This window comes from Gopherus flavomarginatus, chromosome 3 (assembly GCF_025201925.1).
Source record: "Gopherus flavomarginatus isolate rGopFla2 chromosome 3, rGopFla2.mat.asm, whole genome shotgun sequence".
NCBI lineage: Eukaryota > Metazoa > Chordata > Testudines > Testudinidae > Gopherus > Gopherus flavomarginatus.
The window spans coordinates 42,946,899-42,971,850 of record NC_066619.1 but is presented as its reverse complement, the minus strand read 5'-3'; the positions used below and the strand labels follow the sequence as shown (position 1 = coordinate 42,971,850).

Here is a 24,952-nt window from a genome sequence, read left to right as displayed (position 1 = left end):
TTTAAACAGTGCAGTGCTTCTGAAGACACGTGCGTCATGAACCCTTCCTGGCCATCCCACGTGGATGTTGGTGAAACGTCCCTTGTCATCCACTAGGGCTTGCAGCACCATCGAAAAGTACCCCTTGCGGTTTATGTACTGGGCGCCCTGGTGCTCCGGTGCCAAGATAGGGATATGGGTTCCATCTATGGCCCCCCCACAGTTAGGGAATCCCATTGCAGCAAAGCCATCCACAATGGCCTGCACGTTTCCCAGAGTCACAACCTTTCGAAGCAGCAGCTTAATGATTGCTTTGGATACTTCCAGCACAGCAGCCCCCACAGTAGATTTTCCCACTCCAAATTGATTCCCGACTGACCGGTAGCTGTCTGGCGTTGCAAGCTTCCAGATGGCTATTGCCACTCGCTTTTCCACTGTGAGGGCTTGTCTCATCCTGGTATTATGCCGTTTCAGGACAGGAGAAAGCGAGTCACAAAGTTCAAAGAAAGTGCTCTTACGCATGCGAAAGTTCCGCAGCCACTGCGAATCGTCCCACACCTGCAGGACTATGCGGTCCCACCAGTCAGTGCTTGTTTCCCGTGCCCAAAAGCAGTGCGGAACGGGTAGAACCTCCCCCATAACCGTCAGGAGCTCCAAAGTGCAGGGGCCCGGGGTGTCGGAAAACTCGTTCTCCAAGTCCTCGTCACTGTCGTCCCCGCAGTCAAGCATTCTCTCTTGCATTTTTGATTCATGGTTCAGCATGGATAGCACGATAATGCGTGAACTATTTACAGCATTCGCGATCAAGGATAAGAGCAGACCTGGATCCATGCTTGCTGCAAAATGGCGTTTTCTCACTGCAGCCAGTAAAAACCACGCGAAGTGACTGTGTTCCGCTGACAGGAAGGGGGGGGGGTGAGGCTGTACCCAGACCCACCCACGACGGGGATTTTGGCCCCATCATGCACTGGGGTAGTATCCCATAATTCCAAAGGCCAGGGACCCGTGCAGGAACTGTGGGATAGGTACCCAGAATGCAATACTCAGGGAAAAGATGGACGCCAGGGAACATGGACGCTCAAAATCGATGTAAGTAGCCCTAGTGTGGACGCGCAAAATCGATTTTATAAAGTCTGCTTTATAAAATCGATGTTAATAACATCGATTTTAACCTGTAGTGTGGACGTGGGCTAAGAGATAATATTAAAAGTTTAATGCCTCAAAATCCTAACCCTGCATTGTTAGTTTACGTAAAGTATAAAATTTATGGAAAATTACGATCTTTTTAAAAGACAAGGTGGTGAGGTAATATCTTTTACTGAACCAACTTTTTGAAATATGGACTGTACAACATTGGAAAGATAAGATTAAAAATGGAGTTCACAGCACTGCCATATTAACTTCTTTACAAAAGACATGGAAGGTTGTCTACAGCTAGCTAGTGCTGAGTTATAAAATGATTCTAAGCATCAAAGATCATATGTGCCAGAGGCTGAGGCTGAACTCCTTGGTAACAGGTCTATCAACAAGAAACAAACCTGAGCAGCAGCAGTGGCTGTTGCTTTACCAGCTCCATTTCTATACACTTCAGAGTGCTTATCAGAGGCTAGAAACAGCAGTAGAAAACGTAATGGTTTTCCCAGATGTCGTCTTTTCACGAGAAAAGTGAAAATAGAAGACTTAATGGAGTAAAGTAGAAATAAATGTGGCTGTACTCTGCCCTTTTCATTCTTAAAGTATTTCAATGTGCTCTACAAAACAGTTAAGAAGCTGGAAATATCATGGCTATGTAGGCATATGCCATAACCATTATTTGTCATGATATACAGTTTTGGACACTAGAATCTGTTTTATTGAAAAGGGATGATCTGGACACCAAGATTATCATTGTACTCTTTCTGAATAGAGCTATGGGCTGTAACTTCCAGTGGGACAAACACAACAGTATAATATCTCACCCAAAGGATATCACACCTGTAATACTGCACTGCTATGTTAGCATTAGATAAGAATCTAAATGTAGATATTAGCCTTGCTTAAAGGCACAGCCTATAGATTTGTGTATTTAGAAATGAATGAACTGATTTTCAAAAGTGCTTAGCACCAGCCATTGAAATGGAATTCTGTGTATACTGCAATGGAGGCTAACTCCAGTATCCTGGCCAATATTCATCCTTACAGTAAAAACGTATTTGTATGTCTCTGGCTCTGTGTTAATGAATACTGTGTATAGAATGACAGCTGCATAGTACTGGATCAGTAGAAATTGAGACTAGTTCTGTAAGGTTTCAGATTTGGATTGTAATAAATGAAGTCAGTACTAATTACTACAATGTCACATAGGGCAATTTCACTAAAGAGTAATTTAACCTAATTGTAACAGAGTTGTGGGGGAAGTGGAAGAGTTCTAATTGTTATCCAGTATCTACTATATAGCAGAGGTAGAGTCACAGGGGAGCCACATGAAGCAAACAATATTATTTTTTAAAAAAAGAAAAAAAATTGAGTGAAGACCAAAGCCAAGCACACTGAGAGAAATACTATTTTGACATCTGATTTGTATGACTGAGGAAAATGTGGAGAGTACTGTGTACATTAATTTATTCTACTACACTAACCTCTAAATTTGTAACTTGTTTATCAGATGCCAAGTATTGTTCAGCCTGAATTTTATTATTATGGACTGTATTCATGAAGACAGGGCCTCACTTCTCAAACTGAAGCTTGGAAAAAGAGGCAAGAACTCAGTTTTCTTTATTTTACATGTTAATTTTTTTCATAGGCTTTGGAGGAAGTGAAGCAGTTTCAAAACACTTCTAACACATATGTATATATTAAGTACAATCCTTAGATACAAATTAGAATTAGTGTATATAATTATCCAAAGTAAAAAAGTGAATTGAAGAGACCACAGTTTTTTGCACTGTACCAATTTCACCCTCTGATTTTATCTAAACAAAATAGGTACTGAGAGTACCTACTTCCTATAATTTCCACTATTCAGAGGAGAAAGTTAGGACTTCACAAAACGTTTCAAGCATCCTGGATTTGCCTTAAACAATTATTTAAGTTTAGAAGCACACACAAAATGTATTTAAGTGGAGGGTCAATCAAAATTAGATATTTGGGTCAAGAAATGAAAGGTCTCTCCTTTATAATCATATAAGACTTCTGTTTCAATATCCAATGATGTTGTAGCTGTGTTAGTCACAGGATATCAGAGAGACAAGGTGAGTGAAGTAATATCCTGGTCTATTTCAATAGTTGATAATCCTTGCTAAGTGGCTGATTACCATTTTCTTTTGGTTGAAAAAACAGAATCTATATAGAATAAAATATAGCTGAGCAGGGCGTCCACTGACTGAGTGGCTATAAAAGGCTACCTGTACATCACTGCTATCGTAGAACTGGAAGGGACCTTAAGAGATCATCTAGTCCAGTTCCCTGCACTCAAGGCAGGATTAAGTATTATCTAGACCAACCCCAACAGATGTTTCTCCAACCTGCTCTTAAAAATCCCCAATGACAGAGATTCCACCACCTCTCTAGGCAATTTATTCCAGTGCTTAACCACTCTGATAGGAAGTTTTCCCTAATGTCCAACCCAAACTGCCCTTGCTGCAATTCAAGCCCATTACTTCTTGTCCTATCCAAAGAAGTTAACAACAATTTTTCTCCTTTCTCCTTGCAACAACCCTTTGTACATACCCTACACGTCAGGAAAAGGTAGGTGTCTGTACTGCTGCCACATGAGATGGAGCAGAAGGCCACTTGGGAGTGGGATAAGGGTGCAGATCTGTGTTTATGAACAGGTTGGAATAAGCATGAGAATCACAGAATTCATAGAATCATAGAATATCAGGTTTGGAAGGGACCTCAGGAGGCCATCTAGTCCAACCTCCTGCTCAAAGCAGGACCAATCAGGAAAATGTTTAGTAGAGCAGTACCATGATTCTGGTTTTGCGGGGTTGAGGAGGTTGGCTTTTCACCTCCTCAACCATTCAGCACTCCACTTATATAGGGTTTTATGTGGTGGAGTACAGTACACCCTTAATGTCTCTCTCTGTCTTTAACTAAATTTATATTATGATTAAATGAAACATTTCCTTAGAGAAGATCTGAACTAATTAAAGAAATACAGATAATTCTCTAGGAGATTTTAATGTGTAATTCAGATCTGAATAACTATGTTATTTAGCTTCACTGTCATAATGCCTTATTCCTGTGAAGTGCTGGGCTCCTTCAACACTATTTAACATCATTAGGGAAGAGTTGAGAACTTCCCAAAAAAGTGTTTTTTGGCAGTGAAGCTAAAAAGGACAGCCATTCAAATCAGAACTAGACAGTGAAACCTGTAAATCTATATCAATTTAATTTAGTTTAATAAGAGTTGAGTGTGTTTAGCACCTAGTACCTCACTAGGTCAGACTGATATGACATGTCCCAAGCTTATGTTTTTTGTAGACTGCTATCAATGAAATTATTAGAGGGGTAGCCGTGTTAGTCTGGATCTGTAAAAACAGCAAAGACTCCTGTGGCACCTTTATAGACTAACAGTTGACTGTTAGTCTATAAGGTGCCACAGGACTCTTTGCTGCTTTTACAGATCCAGACTAACACGGCTACCTCTCTGATACCTGACACCATGCAAGGTACTGCATTTAGCCGTATGGAGTGGAAATCCATTAACCTCATGAAGAAACTTGCACAAATACAGACAGATATCTTCCTTTCCAAATGCAAACAGATGGACATCATACCAAATGGACTAAAGGTAAAAAATCCACTGCTATCTACATACTACACAGACCACAATGAGAGATTATGCAATACTCTATCAAAGAAACTGAGGAACCACCTGATCAGCATCCTATACAGCAAACAGGAAAACATCAAAAAAGAGCTCTCCAACCTGGAGACACTCATAAATAACCGAACTTCCATACAAACGGACTTCACTAAAATACGAGAGGAGATCTACATTACTCACTTCACCTCTCTACAAAGGAAAAAGGACTGTAAGCTGTCTAAACTCCTACCTGCCACATGGGGCCACAACCATGGTACCCCTAACCCACCCAGCAATATCGTCAATCTATCCAACCACACACTCAGCCAAGAAGAAAAAAGTCTGTCCTATCTCGGGGACTCTCTTTCTGCCCTGTCACACCCACTAACATGATACAATTCTGTGGTGATCTGGAAGCCTACTTTCGCCGTCTCCGACTCAAAGAATACTTTCAGGATAACACTGAACAGCCCACTGTTACACAGTTACCCTCCCACCAACAGCACAAGAAGAACTCCATATGGACTCCTCCTGAGGGTTGAAATGACTGTCTGGACCTATACATTGAATGCTTCCGCTGACGTGCACAGGCAGAAATTGTGGAAAAACAACATCGCTTGCCTCATAACCTAAGTTGTGCAGAATGCAATGCAATCCACAGCCTCAGACACCACCCTGACATCATAATCAAAGAGGCTGATAAAGGAGGTGCTGTTATCATCATGAACAGGTCTGACTACCAAAAGGAGGCCGCCAGACAACTCTCCAATACCAAATTCTACAGGCCACTTCCCTCAGATCCCACTGAGGAATATACTAAGAAGCTGCACCATCTACTCAGGACACTCCCTACACTAACACCAGAACAAATCTACATACCCTTAGAGCCCCGACCAGGGTTATTCTGTCTACTACCCAAGATCCACAAACCGGGAAATCCTGGACGCCCCATCATCTCGGGCATTGGCACTCTCACTGAAGGACTGTCTGGATATGTGGACTCTCTACTCAGACGCTATGCCACCAGCACTCCCAGCTATCTCCGTGACACCACTGATTTCTTGAGGAAACTACAATGCATTGGTGATCTTCCAGAAAACCCCATCCTAGCCACCATGGATGTAGAGGCTCTCTACACAAACATCTCACACACAGATGGAATACAAGCTCTCAGGAACAAGTATCAGAGGGGTAGCCGTGTTAGTCTGGATCTGTAAAAGCAGCAAAGAATCCTGTGGCACCTTATAGACTAACAGACGTTTTGGAGCATGAGCTTTCATGGGTGAATACCCACTTCCTCAGATGCATGTAGTGGAAATTTCCAGGGGCAGGTGTATATATGCTAGCAAGCAAGCTAGAGATAACGAGGTCAGTTCAATCAGGGAGGATGAGGCCCTGTTCTAGCAGTTGAGGTGTGAAAACCAAGAGAGGAGAAACTGGTTCTGTAGTTGGCAAGCCTTTCACAGTCTTTGTTCAATCCTGAGCTGATGGTGTCAAATTTGCAGATGAACTGAAGCTCAGCAGTTTCTCTTTGAAGTCTGGTCCTGAAGTTTTTTTGCTGCTGGATGGCCACCTTAAGGTCTGCTATAGTGTGGCCAGGGAGGTTGAAGTGCTCTCCTACAGGTTTTTGTATATTGCCATTCCTAATGTCTGATTTGTGTCCATTTATCCTTTTCCGTAGAGACTGTCCAGTTTGGCCGATGTACATAGCAGAGAGGCATTGCTGGCATATGATGGCGTATATTACATTGGTGGATGTGCAGGTGAATGAACCGGTGATGGTGTGGCTGATCTGGTTAGGTCCTGTGATGGTGTCACTGGTGTAGATATGTGGGCAGAGTTGGCATCGAGGTTTGTTGCATGGATTGGTTCCTGAGCTAGAGTTATTATGGTGCGGTGTGCAGTTACTGGTGAGAATATGTTTCAGGTTGGCAGGTTGTCTGTGGGCAAGGACTGGCCTGCCACCCAAGGCCTGTGAAAGTGTGGGATCATTGTCCAGGATGGGTTGTAGATCCTTGATGATGCGTTGGAGGGGTTTTAGCTGGGGGCTGTATGTGATGGCCAGTGGAGTCCTGTTGGTTTCTTTCTTGGGTTTGTCTTGCAGTAGGAGGCTTCTGGGTACACGTCTGGCTCTGTTGATCTGTTTCCTTATTTCCTCATGCGGGTATTGTAGTTTTGAGAATGCTTGGTGGAGATTTTGTAGGTGTTGGTCTCTGTCTGAGGGGTTAGAGCAGATGCGGTTGTACCTCAGTGCTTGGCTGTAGACAATGGATCATGTGATGTGTCCGGGATGGAAGCTGGAGGCATGAAGGTAGGCATAGCGGTCGGTAGGTTTTCGATATAGGGTGGTGTTAATGTGACCATCACTTACTTGCACCATGGTGTCAAGAAAGTGGACCTCCTGTGTAGATTGGTCCAGGCTGAGGTTAGTTAGCTATTAGTCTGAATGTGGAAACAAAGTATAAGTGTCATGTGATGTCTGCTTAATTTATCTGGAGCAATGTCAAACAGAGCCTAGATGTAAGCCAGTTGGCTATCTCACTAGGCGGTGCACCAAGAGCACTCTTCCAGCCATAGGATTTCTGTCCTTTTCTTAAAGACTTTGATTTTATTTCTTCAAAATAAACTTAGAAATTCAAAACATCGATTTGTGTCCTTTCCCCTGACCTAGAGTCTTCCTGAGGGGACTAGATAGGCCCCTGCAGATTACATTCTGCAGACCATCTTCCTGGGAGTCAAGTCAAGGCAAACCTTTCTGATCCCTTCTCCTTCCTCGCCTGCTTGCCTGCAGGATTACACTCTGCAGGCCATCTGTCTGAGAATCACATATAAACTGTGTTCTTTCCTCTGCCCCAGGACCTCTTGCCTCCCTACTCCCTGCAGTTCCTATCCTCAGCTAAGCTACTTGCTTACTTTTATGAGAATAATTTGATCTTCTAGCTATCATTTGATCCCTAGCTTTACAGCCTCAGGTGAGAGGCAGCTGATTAGTCTGATTGGGCCCAGCTGATTGGATGCAGTTGGGCTCAGCTCCCCTTAAAAGGCCAGCCATTCTGATACTAGCATTTGACTGCAATAATTTCATTAAAAGCAAAGAGTCCTGTGGCACTTTATAGATTAACAGACTTTTTTTTTAAATTTTATTTCATTTATATTACATTGGTGGATGTGCAGGTGAATGAACCGGTGAGGGTGTAGCTGATCTGGTTAGGTCCTTTGATGTCGCTGGTGTAGATATGTGGGCAGAGTTGGCATCAAGGTTTGTTGCATGAATTGGTTCCTGAGTTAGAGTTACTATGGTGCAGTGTGCAGTTACTGGTGAGAATATGTTTCAGGTTGGCAGGTTGTCTGTGTGCGAGGACTGGCCTGCCACCCAAGGCCTGTGAAAGTATGGGATCATTGTCCAGGATGGGTTGTAGATCCTTGATGATGCATTGGAGGGGTTTTAGCTGGGGACTTTATGTGATGGCCAGTGGAGTCCTGTTGGTTTCTTTCTTGGGTTTGTCTCGCAGTAGGAGGCTTCTGGGTACACGTCTGGCTCTGTTGATCTGTTTCCTTATTTCCTCGTGCGGGTATTGTAGTTTTGAGAATGCTTGGTGGAGATTTTGTAGGTGTTGGTCTCTGTCTGAGGGGTTAGAGCAGATGCGGTTGCACCTCAGTGCTTGGCTGTAGACAATGGATCGTGTGGTGTGCCCGGGATGGAAGCTGGAGGCATGAAGGTAGGCATAGCGGTCGGTAGGTTTTTGGTATAGGGTGGTAATGTGACTATCACTTATTTGCACCATGGTGTCTAGGAAGTGGACCTCCCGTGTACATTGGTCCAGGCTGAGGTTGATGGCAGGGTGGAAGCTGTTGAAATCGTGTTGGAATTTTTCCAGAGTCTCCTTCCTGTGGGTCCAGATGATAATGATCTCATCAATGTAGCGTAGGTAGAGAAGGGGCATGAATGGACGAGAGCTGAGGAGGACAGTAAATTGGTAGTGATCCTGATTTAACACAAAGCACAGATACCTCCTGTGCAGAGGAAAAATTGCAATGTGGAAAAGACGGTTACTCACCTTTGTAACTGTTGTTCTTCGAGATGTGTTGCTCACATCCATTCCAGTTAGGTGTGCGCGCCGCGCGTGCACGTTCGTCGGAAACTTTTTACCCTAGCAACTCCAGTGGGCCGGCAGGTCGCCCCCTGGAGTGGCGCCGCCATGGCGCCCAATATATATCCCTGCCGGCCCACCCGCTCCTCGGTTCCTTCTTGCCGGCGGCTCCGACAGTGGGGAAGGAGGGCGGGTGTGGAATGGATGTGAGCAACACATCTCGAAGAACAACAGTTACAAAGGTGAGTAACCGTCTTTTCTTCTTCGAGTGATTGCTCACATCCATTCCAGTTAGGTGAATCCCAAGCCATACCTAGGCGGAGGGGTCGGAGCGAGAAGTCGCGGCATGGAGCACTGCAGATCCGAAGGCCGCATCCTCTCTAGACTGCTGGACCAGGGCGTAGTGGGAAGCAAAGGTGTGGACCGATGACCAGGTCGCTGCCCGACAGATTTCCTGGATGGGTACACGGGCGAGGAAAGCCAGCGACGACGCCTGCGCCCTGGTAGAATGCGCAGTCACACGGCCCGTAGGGACGTGGGCCAAGTCATAGCAGGTCCTGATGCAGGACGTTACCCAAGAGGATAACCTCTGGGAGGAGATAGGAAGCCCTTTCATGCGGTCCGCTATTGCCACGAAAAGCTGGGGGGATTTGCGGAAGGGCTTAGTCCTCTCCACGTAAAACGCGAGAGCCCTACGGACATCAAGCGAGTGGAGCTGCTGCTCCCTGCCTGAGGAGTGAGGTTTTGGGAAAAAAACCGGGAGGAATATCTCTTGGTTGACGTGGAAGGCTGAGACCACCTTGGGGAGAAAAGCAGGGTGTGGTCTCAGCTGCACCTTGTCCTTGTGGAAGACCGTGTATGGGGGGTCTACCACAAGAGCCCGGAGTTCCGACACCCGTCTAGCTGAGGTGATAGCTACTAGAAAGGCCGTCTTCCAAGAGAGGTAAAGCAGGGAGCAAGTAGCTAACGGCTCAAAGGGGGGCCCCATGAGTCGGGACAACACCAGGTTAAGATCCCAGGTTGGAGCAGGGGGACGGACGTTAGGGTATAAACGTTCCAGCCCCTTAAGGAATCTAGACACCGTCGGGTGGGAAAAAACAGAGTGACCATCCGCACCCAGGTGAAAGGTGGAGATAGCCGCTAGGTGGACTCGTAACGACGATATGGCCAGACCTTGCCCTTTGAGGGACCAAATGTAGTCTAAGATGTCGGCTACTGAAACTTCCATAGGGCGGAGATTTCTCTCCACGCACCAATAGGAGAATCGCTTCCATTTGGCCAAATATGTCGCTCTTGTGGACGGCTTCCTGCTGCCCAAGAGCACTTCCCTCACCGGCGTGGAACAGCGCAGCTCAGAGCCAGTCAGCCACGCAGGAGCCACGCCGCTAGGTGCAGCGACTGCAGGTCCGGGTGACAGAGGGTCCCGTGCTCCTGGGTAATCAGGTCCGGATGAAGGGGCAGGGGAACTGGGTCGGCTATGGTCAGGTCCAGCAGCATGGGGTACCAGTGCTGTCTGGGCCACGCCGGGGCTACCATGATCACGTGAGCCCTGTCCCTGCGCACCTTCAGAAGGACCCTGTGGACCAACGGGAATGGGGGAAACGCATAGTACAGGTGGGTCGACCACTGGATGAGGAAGGCATCCGCTATCGACCCGGGTTCCCTGCCCTGAAAGGAGCAGAACGCTTGGCACTTCCTGTTCCCCTTGGACGCGAAGAGGTCCACCCGGGGATAACCCCACCTCCGGAAGATGGAGAGGGCGACGTCCGGGCGAAGGGACCACTCGTGTGACAGGAAGGATCTGCTCAATCGATCCGCCAGCGTGTTCCGTACTCCGGGGAGGAAGGAAGCCATGAGGTGAATGGAGTGGGCTACACAAAAGTCCCAGAGTCGTATCGCCTCGTGGCACAGGGAGGAGGATCTGGTGCCGCCCTGCTTGTTGATATAATACACGGTCGTCGTGTTGTCGGTGAACACCGCGACACAACGACCCTGGAGCTGATGACAGAACGTTTGACAAGCAAGACGGACTGCTCTCAACTCCCGCATGTTGATGTGTAGCCCCACCTCCTCCTGGGACCACAGGCCCTGCGTCCTCAGGGTCCCTGCGTGGGCCCCCCAGCCGAGATCTGAGGCATCTGTTGTTAGGGACACCGAGGGCTGAGATGGGTGGAAGGGGAGACCCGCACACAACACTGACTGGTCCAGCCACCAGCCGAGAGAATCTAAGACCCTCTGGGGGATCGTGATTAACATATCTAGTGGCTGTCTTGTCGGCCTGTAATGACTGATGAGCCACAACTGCAGTGGCCTCATGCGGAGCCGAGCGTAATTGGTCACGAAAGTACAGGCCGCCATGTGGCCTAACAGGGTTAGACACGTCCTCACTGACGTCAGGGGGGCTGTCTGTAGTCGTTGCACGATTGCCGACAAGGCCTGGAACCGCTGCAATGGCAGCAAGGCCCTGCCCACAGTGGCGTCCAGGACGGCTCCGATGAATTCCACCCTTTGTGTGGGGGCCAGGGTGGACTTGTCTGTGTTCACCAAGAGGCCCAGAGTGGCGAACATGTCGGTGATCACACGGACATGGCTGCAGACTTGTTGTTCCGACGTGCCCCGAATCAACCAATCGTCCAGATACGGGAACACGTGGATACGACTGCGCCGAAGCTGCGCCACAACAACTGCCATGCATTTCGTAAACACTCTCGGGGCCGTGGACAAGCCAAATGGGAGGACTGCAAATTGGTAATGCAGAGACCCCACAACGAAGCGAAGGAAACGTCTGTGGGGTGGCCAGATAGCAATGTGAAAATACGCGTCCTGCATGTCGAGGGCGGCGTACCAGTCTCCCGGATCCAGGGATGGGATAATGGTCCCCAAGGAAACCATGCGGAACTTCAACTTCACCAGGTACTTGTTGAGCTCTCGCAGGTCGAGGATAGGCCTGAGGCCTCCCTTGGCCTTGGGGATCAGAAAGTAGCGGGAATAAAACCCCTTGCCTTTCTCGTTCTCCGGCACCGCCTCTATAGCTCCTTTGCCGAGGAGCGTCTGCACCTCCTGCCGAAGGAATTGCTCGTGAGAGGGGTCCCTGAAGAGGGACGAGGAAGGGGGGCGGGGAGGAGGAAATGAAACAAACTGCAGGCGGTATCCCGACTGCACCGTGCGTAAGACCCAGCGGTCTGATGTTATTAGGGACCACGCTGGGAGGAAAAACGAAAGGCGGTTGGAAAACGGGGGGAAAGGATCCATTGGGGAAACTGTTACTGCGCCCTCGGGCGCACCTTCAAAATGAAGGCTTGGGTCCAGGCGGGGGCTTAGAGGAGCCTTGGTTTTGCCCCCCTTGGTTCCCCGAGTGCCTGCGCCTTCCGTTCCTGCCGCGGCGCCTGTTAAGGTCCTGCCGCTGGCGGAACTGGGAATACGGCCTGCGCTGTTGTTGTTGTTGCTGTGGCCGGAAGGGTCTGCGTTGCGTCACTGGTGTGTGCATCCCAAGTGACCGCATGATGACTCGGTTGTCTTTCAGACTCTTGAGTCTGGGGTCTGTCTTGTCCGAGAATAATCCTTGGCCTTCGAAAGGAAGGTCCTGTATAGTGTGCTGGAGCTCCGGCGGAAGGCCGGAAACCTGCAGCCAGGAGAGGCGACGCATTGTTACACCCGACGCGAGGGTACGGGCAGCCGAATCCGCAGCGTCCAAAGAGGCCTGCAAGGACGTGCGTGCGACCTTCTTGCCTTCCTCTAAGATGGCCGTAAACTCCTGACGAGCATCTTGTGGCAGCAGCTCCTTGAATTTATCTGCTGCCGCCCAGGAGTTAAAGGCGTATCTGCTTAACAGGGCCTGCTGGTTGGAGACCCTGAGCTGCAGCGCCCCAGCCGAGTACACCTTACGGCCGAGGAGATCCATCCGCCTGGCCTCCCTGGACTTGGGGGCTGGAGCCTCCTGGCCGTGACGCTCTTTATCATTAACGGATTGGACCACCAGGGAACACGGAGTCGGGTGTACGTGGAGGTACTCGTATCCCTTAGAAGGAGCCATGTACTTCCTCTCGACGCCCTTCGCCGTGGGAGGAATGGAGGCCGGAGACTGCCAGATGGTGTTGGCGTTGGCCTGGATGGTTCGTATGAACGGCAGGGCGACCCTGGTGGGAGCGTCTGCCGAGAGGATGGTCACAATAGGGTCCTCTACCTCCGAGACCTCCTCGGCTTGCAGACTCAGATTTTGGGCTACTCGCCTGAGGAGGTCCTGGTGCGCCCTGAGGTCCAGCGGGGGGGGGCTGTTGGAGGAGGTCCCAGCCACCGCTTCATCAGGGGAGGAGGATGAGGAGACCCCCGGCAAGAGAGTGTCTAATGGGGGGTCTCCCTCGGCCCTCGCCTCTGCCTCAGGAGCCAAAGCGGAGTCTTGATGCTTGGACCCTTCCTCCCCCTCCGGGGAGGGAGGGGGGCGAGACAGCGAGGCTTCAGGTGCCCTGCGCTCCGCAGTCGCCGGCCTAGCAGGGAGCTGTTGGGGGCCCTGGGCCTGATGATATGCCCAGGGTGTCCAGAAACCCCATTGCTGCGGGCCTTGGTCCTGCTGTGGAGGCTCACTGAACAGCGCCGCCTGCCGGTCGGTGCCCAGCGCGTACCCACTGTCCATTAATGAAGACACGGACGGCTGTCTAGAGGGCCATGGCGGGGCGGACCCTGGATGGTAAGGGTCCGCACGGCCCGGCGCGGGCGATCTTCTCGGTGCCGGGGACCGGTGCCGGGAGTCGTATCGGTGCCGGGACCGGGACCGGGTTCTGTCACGGTGCCGGGATCTGGACCGGTACCGGGCGGCGCTTCGGTGCCGGGATCGGGACCTACCACCGGTTCGGTGCCGGGAGGTCGACCGGGACCGGGACCTGCCACCAGCTCGGCGCCGGGAGGTCGACCGGTGCGGCGAATGTCTGGATCGGCTCCTGGAATCGCGGTGCCGGTAACGGCGGCTGGAGTCTGACCGCGATCGTCTCGATGTCGACCGGCGCCGCGAGTGCGACCGGTACCGCTGAGGGGAGCGGTGCCGGGACTGCGAGCGGCGGCGGGATTTGGAGCGACCGTGACGTCGGGACCTGGATCGAGAACGTGAGTCCCGAGACGGTGCCGACATCATAGGCTTGCCTCTGGACACGACCCGCACCGGAGGTACCGGGGGTGGTAACTGAGTGGGCTCGGTCATGGCTATGAGGTCCCGTGCCGAGGCGAAGGTCTCTGGTGTGGATGGCACCACTATCTCAACCCCAGATGTCATGGGGGAGCTTGGCGGCACCGGACTCGACGGACCCGCCGGGCCCGGAGTCGACGGTGCCGCGGCCGATGTTGAGGCCGGGCGCTCCACTCGGGTCTGCCTGGCCGGAGTAATGGACTTCGACGGCCTAGGCTCTGCCCCCGGTGCCGGAGAAGGTCGGTGCCGGGGAGTCTTCTCGGTGCCGGTGCGATCCGGTGCCGGCGCCGACATCACGGCCTGCGAAGCCGCCGGGTCAAGTGCCGCCTCCATAAGGAGAGTCCGGAGTCTTTGATCTCTCTCCTTCTTAGTCCTTGGCTTAAAAGCCTTGCAGATGCGGCACTTGTCGGATCTGTGCGATTCCCCCAGGCACTTCAGGCACGCGTCGTGGGGGTCGCTGGTAGGCATGGGCTTCTTGCAGGCCGCACACTGCTTGAAGCCCGGCGAACCAGGCATGAGCCCGGTGCCGGGTGCCGGGAAGGGCTAAGCCCCCGGCGAAGAACTATTTACAAAGTACTTATCAGTTAACTACTACTATCTACACTTAACAATCTAATTAACAACTACAATAAAGATAACGATAGAGAACAAGGAGAGCTAGGGACGTGGAGGACAGCTATGCCGCGCTCCACAGTTCCAACGACCGACACGGCGGTAAGAAGGAACTGAGGAGCGGGTGGGCCGGCAGGGATATATATTGGGCGCCATGGCGGCGCCACTCCAGGGGGCGACCTGCCGGCCCACTGGAGTTGCTAGGGTAAAAAGTTTCCGACGAACGTGCACGCGCGGCGCGCACACCTAACTGGAATGGATGTGAGCAATCACTCGAAGAAGAAGTATGCGTCCTTCATGTCGAGAGCGGCGTACCAATCTCCGGGATCCAGGGAAGGAATGATGGTTCCTAAGGATACCATGCGGAACTTGAACTTTTTGATGAATTTGTTCAGTCCTCGCAGGTCCAGGATGGGTCGGAGGCCCCCTTTTGACTTGGGGATTAAGAAATACCGGGAATAAAACCCCTTGCCCCTTAACTCCTCCGGCACCTCCTCTATAGCTCCGATGAATAGGAGCTTGCAAACCTCCTGGATGATAAGTTGCTTGTGAGAGGGGTCCCTGAAGAGGGATGAGGAGGGAGGACGGGAGGGGGGTGGAGAAATAAACTGAAGACGGTATCCAAACTCCACTGTGCGCAGGACCCAACGATCCGAGGTCAGTTGGGACCACGCCGGCAGGAAGGGGTGGAGGCGGTTGAGAAAATGAAGAGGATCCAGGGAGGGGATGGGCATACTGCTCTCGGGCGCACCCTCAAAAGTTTGCTTTGGGTCCCTGCGGTGGTTTGGCGGACCCAGAATTGTTACCCCCTTGAGGACCCAACTGACGTCTGCGGCTCGGGCGGCCTCGTCTCCGGGTAAAATCCTGTCTGGGTCCAGGCGGGGGATAAGGGCGCTGAGGTTGTGGGCAGAATGGCCATCTCTGAATCTGGGGTGTGTGCATTCCCAGTGAACGCATGATAACCCGGTTATCCTTCAGACTCTGTGGCCTGGGATCTGTTTTCTCAGAGAAAAGACCCTGCCCGTCGAATGGCAGGTCTTGGATCGTATACTGCAACTCGGGCGGTAGTCCGGAAGCCTGAAGCCACGATATTCGACGCATGGCTACACCAGATGCCAGCGTTCTGGCTGCCGAATCTGCGGCATCCAAGGACACTTGCCGTGTGGTCCTGGCGACCCTCTTCCCCTCTTCCAGGAGAGCTGAAAATTCCTGGCGTGAGTCCTGGGGAACTAATTCAGTGAACTTGCCGACAGTCTCCCAGGTGTTGTAGCTGTATCGGCTCAAGAGGGCCTGCTGGTTCGCCACATGGAGCTGAAGGCCTCCCGCAGAGTAAATCTTGCGGCCCAGCAAGTCCATGCACCTGGCTTCTCTGGATTTTGGTGCAGGAGCTTGCTGGACGTGGCGCTCCCGCTCGTTGACTGATTGTACCACCAACAAGCAAGGGGCGGGGTGTACGTAGAGGTACTCATACCCCTTGGATGGCACCATATATTTTCTTTCCACTCTGCGGGCTGTGGGTGGGATGGAGGCCGGAGACTGCCATATGGTGTCCGCCTTTGCTTGGATGAAGGGGAGGGCCACCCTGGTCGGCGCTTCTGCAGAAAATATGCTGACCACCGGGTCCTCCACTTCAGGAACTTCCTCTACAGGAAGGTTTATATTTTGGGCAACGCGCCGCAGAAGGTCCTGATGTGCCCGAAGATCAATCGGCGGGGGCCCCGATGATGATGTGCCCGCTACCGCCTCATCCGGGGAAGAGGAAGAAGATAACCCAGGGAGGAGTGGTTCTGTACGGAAGCCTCGTCCTGAGGGACCTCCGTCTCTGGGACATCCTGTTGTGCCAGGGGATGCGCAGGGTCTTCCTCGGTAGTCGAGGGGGGAGGCCGGCTGACTGTGGCCTCTGGTGCACGGTGCTCCAAATGCCTGGAGCGTGCTGGGCCCAATGGCTCGCCCTGGGCTTGGTCGTAGGCCCAAGGCGTCCAAAAGGACCATTGCGGTGGTCCATGGTCCAGGTGGGCCTGTGCATCAGAACCCCCATAGGAGGCGCTATCCGCGTATGGAGAGGCGGACGAGTGACGTGAAGGCCACGGAGGAGCTGATGACAACTGTGCCAGGCCTCTGCGCCCATAGATTTCGCCTCTGCGCGGTGCCGGTGAGCGGTACCGGGAGTCGTGGCGGTATCTCGATCGGGACCGGGACCTGCTACCAGCTTGGTGCCGGGAGGTCGACCGGTGCCATGAGCTGTCGTGCCGGGAACGGCTGCGGTAGGAGAGTCGGTGCCGCGATCTAACCGGTGCCGGGAGTAATACGACAGCGACCGGGATCTCGAGCGGTGCCGCGAGTACGACCGGTGCTGCGGGGAATGGTACCGGGACTGCGAGCTGCGCCGGGATCTTGAGCGACGACGCTGAGAGTAGTCTCTCGATCTGGAGTGGGACCGACGGTGCTCGGCAGTGCCCGGCGAACGCGGCCGCACCATCATGGGCTTGCCCATTGACTGAATAACCCGCACCTGCGGTGCCGGGGATCAGGGCAGTTCGGGCTCTGTGAGAGCGATGAGGTCGCGTGCCACGGAGAAGGTCTCTGGTGTGGAGGGCGCGACAAGCTCAACCGCAGATCGTGCTGGGGAGCTGAGAGGCCTGGACTCAAGGCTCCTTAGGAGCTGGAATCGACGGTGCGGCGGTACTCGGTGCCGCGGCAGATGACGGTGCCGGGCGGTCCAGTTTGGAAGTACGCTCTGACTGCGGTGCAGTTGTAGGTGCAGCAGGAGTCTTGTGCTTCTTGCTCCTCGGGGAGAGGGAGCGGTGCTGGCTGAGGTGTTGGGCCGGTGAAGGGCGGGGAAGCGAAGCCTTTGTCGGTGCCGGGCGGTCCGGAGCGGAGGAAACGCTTGGTCCCGGTGCCGGAGTTGGTGCTGACGATGGGGGAGTCAGCGCTGCCTCCACCAAGAGCTGCTTTAAGCGACTGTTCAGCTCTTCCTTTGTTCGGGGCTTAAACGCCTTGCAGATCCTTGTCTGCAAGGTGGGACTCGCCTAGGCACCTCAGACAGGAGTCGTGAGGATCTCCTGTGGGCATCGGCCGATGACAGGCCGCACAAAGTTTGAAACCCAGTGAACCTGGCATGGGCCCTGGTACCGGGGGGAGGAAAAAGGGCGAACCCCCGATCCTCTATAACTATATACAGAACTATAAATTACTAATTTTAACACTAACTATAACTACAATAAAATAACTATATACACGATACTACACAGGAGTGAAACGCTAGGGGGGTGGAGAACAGCTAGCCGTGCTCCACAGTTCCAACGACCGACACGGGCGGTAAGAAGGAACTGAGGAGCGGGCGGGCCAGCAGGGGTATATATCAGGCGCCATACCGGAGCCACTCCAGGGGGCGACCTGCCGGCCCACCGAGTGTTGCTAGGGTAAAAAGTCTCCGACGAACGTGCACGCGGCGCGCGCACACCTAATTGGAATGGATATGAGCAAGCACTCGAAGAAGAACTCTTGGAAACATCTATGGAACAAAAGACTGAACTAGAGGAAGTGCTGGACCCAGGCTAGGGGGATTTCTAGCCTGTGTAGGAAAAACCTGGGGATTCCAAACTGCAAAGCAAGTGTAGCTTGTGCCTTAAGAATCTGCAGCCCGCTTGCATCATCAGTCAAGGTGAGAGCCTGGTAATTCAAATCCTATCTTTCTAGTATGTTAAGCATAGTTTGTGATTTTGATTTGTTTGCTATCACTTATAATAACTACAAAAGATAAATTTGTTCACTTAAAATCTATTTTATGTTTTAATCTAAACCAGTAAGTTTAGAGTAAAGTGCTTGGAAATCTTAGCTCCAAGGGGCTGCTGCATTTCCTCTCCAGATTGAGGGAGGAGTGAATGCTATGAGTTTATGCTGTACAATTCCTTGTGCAGCGCAGGACGGTATAATTTTGGGTTTATACTCCAGTGGGGTGAGAGAGTTTGGGAAGCTGGTAGTTATTCTGACTGTAGCCTCCCTATTGTTGGTTCATGCAGCGGCTGGTCGGAGTCTGCATGTAATTGCAACTGGGTGTATCCTTGTCTGTGTGAATGCTGGTGAAAGTGCAAACTGGGAGGAGCACAGTATGAGAGAGATCCCAGTGCGAGAGGCAGCATAATGTAGAAGGGAGCCCAGGCTGGTGGGTCAGAGGGCTCAGTGGTACCCCAGTTCCAGGTGACATCCCAGGGGGGAACCCGTCACACAGGGTTCTGCGAATAACTGATAGCGAGTATGTTATGTGTTCCTAAGCACTAATCGTTCAGGAATCACTGGTTTACAGAAGTTTACTAATGTATAAAAACATCTCTGTATATACCAGAAACGGGTGGAATGTTCATAAATAGATTGCTGAAGACAAAGTCATTGTTTTGCTCGATTCCAACAATTAAATGATGACCAAGCTGTATTTCAGCAAGATTAGTTTCTCATACTTAAAACGAGACAGACTTACTCCATGAACTGAGACAAGGATCTAACTGTTTTTTTCCACTAAGTGATGTTTGGTAAGGTGTCTCAAGGGTACAAATAGAACACTCAGGAAGATCTACCAAAGAGGATGGTGGTGTTTTTTGTTTTATTTTAAGCTATGTAATACATGGAAAACCTGTTGGAGATTTATCTCCCACCCTTTCCTTAAGAGGCAGTAAAACCTTTTCTTAATAGTTATGAAGCAAGAATTAATATTATAGGATTTCAGACTCAAATTTAACTTACCTGCCAAAATTGGCTGGCAAAAACTCAAGGAAAGCATCATTCAGGTACAGCTGTGTTAGGTTTAACAGTTGGGAAAATCCATCTGGAAGCCTAGATGAACACAAACAAAAATTTTTAGGCACTGTTTTTGTTTCAACGAAGCGTAGGTCATTATATTGTATTCTCTTACAACACAGTATAATTTGTTTAGTATAGCAAAATGAACATATATGCTAAAATTAAGGTTTATCAGCATTTCTACAAGGCTCTCTCAGCCTGCACTCGGCTAACTGTTCATACCAGGATCAATTTCAAGGCCCTTGTTTTTCAATGCTATGAACAGGTTACGGTCTAGCTATCTGAAAGGCTTGTTTTCACACTGCAATCCACTGCGGAAGATGCACTGAGTGGAAATACCAAGGCTAATGAAAAACTAGTAAAACTTTTTGAGTTTATTTATTTTGCCGGAGTGGAAGTAGGGTGATGGTCATTTTCAGCAGAAATCCCACCTTATGCTAGTACTACTTCCAGAAACTGGACCAAGCCTAAATCTTGTCACTAGAGAGACAAGAGCCATCACTTCTGGCAAGTCTTTTCCTAGGAGATAATGGTCCATGGTTTGTGCTCCATGAAAATGAACCAGACAGACTGGATTCTTTTTAATTAAGTAACTGATATTTGAAGAAGAGGAGCATACATTTGTCCATCTTCTTCAGAGAACTGGTGACTTCTAAAAACGTTGGTAATGGCATTCAAATATTGTGGCTGGAAGTGCCTAAGAAATAGCAGCAGAAGCAAAAGAAATAGCAGTAATTTCCTATTTTTTTTTTAAAGATTATGACTTTTACATTAAAATTTAAAAAAAAAGAAAGAAAAACAATAACGTTCCCATCATAGGAGATGGTATTGTGGTTCCCTGCATCTTTTGTCATTTTAAAAATCAAAAGTTTATGTAAACATTAGTCTCTTTATAGTAAGGGTTAACACAATGCTTCCATTAAAAGCTCAGTTTAGAAGCCCCTGCAACATCATATTTAACTTCATCAAAACTAAGACTTGAAAAATACACTCCAGCAGTGAAAGGGAAGCATAAGAAATTTTGTCATACTTTCCTGAACAATTTAAACTTTAATCTAAAACAAAAAGTCAGTTTCTAACCTTTACAGTCTTAAAAAGATAACAAAACCTGACCCTAATGTAAAGCTGCGTGTGCTATATCAATAAATATTTATTTACTTATTTATCTTTATCCACATACCCACTCAGCCCTTATGCCTACAAAGTCCCATAGTTTTAAATTGAATAGAGTGTAGATGGATCATCTGATCAGTTAATTAGTACAAATTTAGTAGTTTACTTACACTTAATTAGTAATAATTATGTAATACATAGTTACACATGAAAATATAAATGATTATATAATTATATGTGTGCATGCACATAATGGATTGATCTTCAAATGGTATTTTATTCAGGTTATAAAAATTAACAAAAATGTTAATTCCTTTTTTCATTTTTGTATATGCCTATTCAGGAAGACGATGTATATAAAACTATACACAAAAACAATGTTAAAAGAATATCAAGGTTGCAAAATCAAGCACTCAAAAGTAAGGAAATGCCAGAATTAAGGTTGTCTTTGCAACCCTAAGTCACCTCCCATATGTGTATCCATTATGATACCGTCTTTAACAACAAGGTCACTTTCTCCCTCTCCTCTCCCCCAAAATTCCTGCTTCATTTAGTGCACAGGACAGATGGTATTTACAGAACCAATAACTATTCAATATCTTGTTTTATCCTTATTTTTCAATATGTGAGTCTGTCTTATTTATTGCACACTATTCAAACCTTGCTCTGAACACTGAGCTCCTCAGAGGCTTTTTCCACGGCACTCTTCACTAAAATATCTGAGTGCTTCCCAAACATTAATGAACTGATTTGCACAACAACCCCGTGTGTGGTGAGGTGATATGATCCCAATTTTAAAGATAAGGAAGTGAGGATCAAAGAGATTAAGATAAGAACTGTTCTTTAATTTTGGTTGCCCAGTTTGAGATATCTAGGACTTGATTTTTCACTGTACTTAGCATTATATAATACTCTGTGTGTTCTAGCCCAGTGACATCAGTTGCACCTATTAGTACGCATCAACGGATTTCAAGTCCGCCACCCAGAAAATGAGGAACGCACAATTAGTGAGCACCTATGAAAAGTTTGGTTTAAGTAACTGGTTTAGCATCACACAAGAACTCTGTGGCAAAGGCAAGGAAAGAATCCAGTTTTTAGAGCAGCATTCAATTGATGTAAACTAATTCCATCCTGCAGAACCATACTGATACCCACATGGTTCATCAACAGGATTGGAACTCTTAGATCCACAGCACAGGCCTCTGCCACTTGAGCTACAGAGGTAATTAAGAACAGTAGTAGGTTGTGTCATCCTCTGTGTGGATCAGCCTCTAGATCAGTGGTTTTCAACATGTTATCCGTGGACTCGTGGGAGTTCACAGACTAAGTCTAAGATTTCTAAAGGAAATACAAAGCACCTCCATTTGAAATTTTTTAGGGTTTTGCAAATGAAAAAAGTTGAAAACCACTGCTCTAGATCCATAGCTATTTGCTTACAGTGGAGACCCAAGAACCTTAGGTTCAATTCCAGATTCTGGAAAGGAGTATGTTCTTGTGGGCACACTCTTCTGCCCCATTCCCCTTCAAGTCTGACCATTTCTGCCATTGCCTGCTCCAGCCTGTCCCAGTGCCAGTCCTGTCTCTCCCTCAACAACCCCCTCATACTCCTTCTCCCAGTCTCATTTCCCTGCCTCAGCTCCTTGTCCCAATCTTTCTCCCCATCCTGGCTCAGTTCTTGTCCCATCTGCATTTCAGTCAGGCTGCTTCCGCCTCCATGCTGACAGTTCTGTTCTTAGTTCCAGAGCCCAGTGCCACAGACACCTCTAGCAGCCAGGAGCAGCAACTGCAGGGAAAGTCCTGCTAAGAGCCTGCAGTCCTGGGCTTGAGTCTGATCAGTGCAGATGGATTCTGGAGAATTTACCTGCCAAACTGTAGCAAGTTACTATCTTACAGTAATAATAATTACACTATTTGTTGTGGCAAATGCAATTTTTTAAAGGTTTACAACTTGGCCAAATTTGGGCAAACAGTTATACAAACACTAGATAGCCTGGTGTAAGGGACATGCTATCTCCCTGCTAAATTTCAACTCCGTGCTTCAAGGCATGGAGGCACTAGAGCATCTCAGTGAAAGAGTCATAAGAATTCAGTTGGTTTGTTTGTTTTCTTTTAACCATGGGAAAATATATATTCTTCCTCTAAACTTGTTCTCAGAAATCGTTGAATTGTTTTTGCTGAAATTTTAATCAAACTAGGGCTACCAACTTTGGTTGGACAAATTCCTGGAGGTTTCATCACATGACATTACCTTTAATTAAAGATTATCTTTAATTCCTGGGGACTCCAGGACAATCCTGGAGGGTTGGAAACCCTATATCAAACTCAACCTGAAGCAAACACCCAGCATAGAAAATTTCAGCCTGGACAGTTAGAGTTTGACAAAGTTGTAAGCAACTGAAAAAGAGCATCTTATAATGGGACCTGCTGGGCAGCTTTAATTATGGGGGGCACTACTAGCTCCATGTGTAACTATACAGACACACAACACAATAAATGGTAAGAAAGTTTAGGTTTTGTCATCAGAACGAAGGTGGGGGGGGGCACAAAACTTACTTTGAAATTGGATTTACACTGGCCTCAACAATTGCCAAAACTTTACAGTTTTTGATGTTTTCTGGAAACTCCTGTATGCCTGTTAAATAAAGAAAAGAAATTATGTTAAGTTATTAGACTCAATCACTGGCAGAAAAATGTTTAATTTAAAACAACATTTAAAAAGAACTAATTCATTTAACAATTAATGCAGAGTTCTCCAATTTTTCATTTTGAGGACCACTTCATATGAGAAATATCCTTTTTCATGCACTACCTTCTCTCCCGATAGAAGCATTTTGAGAAACAAATGGTGGGTTTCTGTGGTCCATCGGGAAAGGCTCCCACCAACACTCCAGAAAACCACTGCAACAGCGATTTTCATGGATCAGTAAGGCAAATGAAGGGCCTGATCCAGAGCCCACTGAAGTCAATGGCAGCCTTTGGGTCAGCCTTCAATCGTCAATTACACAGACATACATTTTCAGTAACAAACTGTGCTCCCCCTTTCCCCCGCCAAATTTAGACAGACTATAGATCAAGCCCACTTGATGTGTTTATGTGGCCTGCAAGACATGTTTAGATTATGCAGAATATAAACTTCATTCCTTTAAAAAAGTAAGAGTCTAGCCTTTATGGTTGCAGAGAACTTCTCAATGTTAATTAAACGTAATTGATTCTGTTGTCTTCCTAACTCTGCAAATAGCCTGAAACAATGATAGGCTTTGTTTTCATTGCCCAGAAAAGTGTGTTTTTTTCCCCCATAGGACAACATGCATTAACTAGTCCACAATAAAATCCTAATGGAGACACAGCACTGTAGTTTTACTATGAGGTAAATTAAGCAAGGCCAATCACAGGTGGGGATCTAGCATTAACCTCACCTAACTACCTTTCATTAAAGTTTTTATTAAAACTACAATGCTTTGACTCCAACAGGATTTTACAATGGGACAGCTAATGCAGATTAGTTATCCCACTGTAAAAAAACAGCGCCTGCTGCAGTGAAAGTAGCCTCGGAGGCGGGAACTTTCCTACATTCTATTAATCTCACTTGGATGGTAACTCTACAGTCCAATTATGACTCTTCAGTGTCAATGTAATCTTGCTAACCCCAAGGCAAGATTAACAGTCCTGTTTCTCAACCCCAGGTTCAGTGAACAGGGTTACCATTCGTGAGCACATACCACCCTCAGCCTCAAATTAATTTATACCAGTAAGAAAAACAAGATGTAATGTTTGTTGGGTAGACTAAAATATTTATATATTTACAACATACAATATACACAATCACAAATGATTATGGTAGCAAATGCAATGTGGAGAGTAGGAGTGAAGCCAATGGAGAGATGGGAAGTGATAACTACTGCAAGGCAGGAAATGCTCAAGGGTGAAGAGAGAGGAGAAAGGGAAAGAAAAAGAAGGGTGAGGAAGGAAGAGAAACAAAGGGATACCTTTGCTATGGTCTAAAAGTAAATATTTTCTCACTGAGTGACTCTGAATGCAACAATAAAGTATTGAACAAACAGCTAAACAGTCAGCAAATCTCTCATTCAAATTAGTGGTAGTCCAGGAGTAGATTCAGGGTAATACTATCACAGATCCATAGGTCTCAGCTTTTAGTCCTTGGGGAATTCTGCACCATTGCACACGCACAGAGTTCATGTCCCACACAGATTTTTGCTTCCTTGCAAAAAAAATGACTTTCTGACAGGGAAGCAATGAGAAGCTGCAAGAACAGTCATGCGCCACGCTCCAGCAGCGCAGGTGCATTGTTTTGGGTGCCCAGAGCAGCCAGTGCAGTGGTAAATCACTGGAGGAGCAGGGTTTGGGAAGCCTCGGCCAGTGGCTCCTACTCTGTGC

General features: G+C 48.5%; 1 protein-coding gene across 6 annotated transcripts in view; it reads right to left on the bottom strand.

The window, feature by feature from the left end:
* ERBIN (erbb2 interacting protein) overlaps positions 1–24,952 on the bottom strand; it is a 232,946-nt gene that overhangs the window by 73,371 nt on the left and 134,623 nt on the right. For all 6 annotated transcript variants that reach the window (XM_050946862.1, XM_050946864.1, XM_050946861.1 and 3 more), the window contains 2 exons: positions 23,111–23,189; positions 19,388–19,477 (listed from right to left, as the gene is read on the bottom strand). In XM_050946862.1, coding sequence (XP_050802819.1) covers positions 19,388–19,477; positions 23,111–23,189 — 169 coding nt within the window. The remainder of the gene's footprint in view (positions 1–19,387; positions 19,478–23,110; positions 23,190–24,952) is intronic.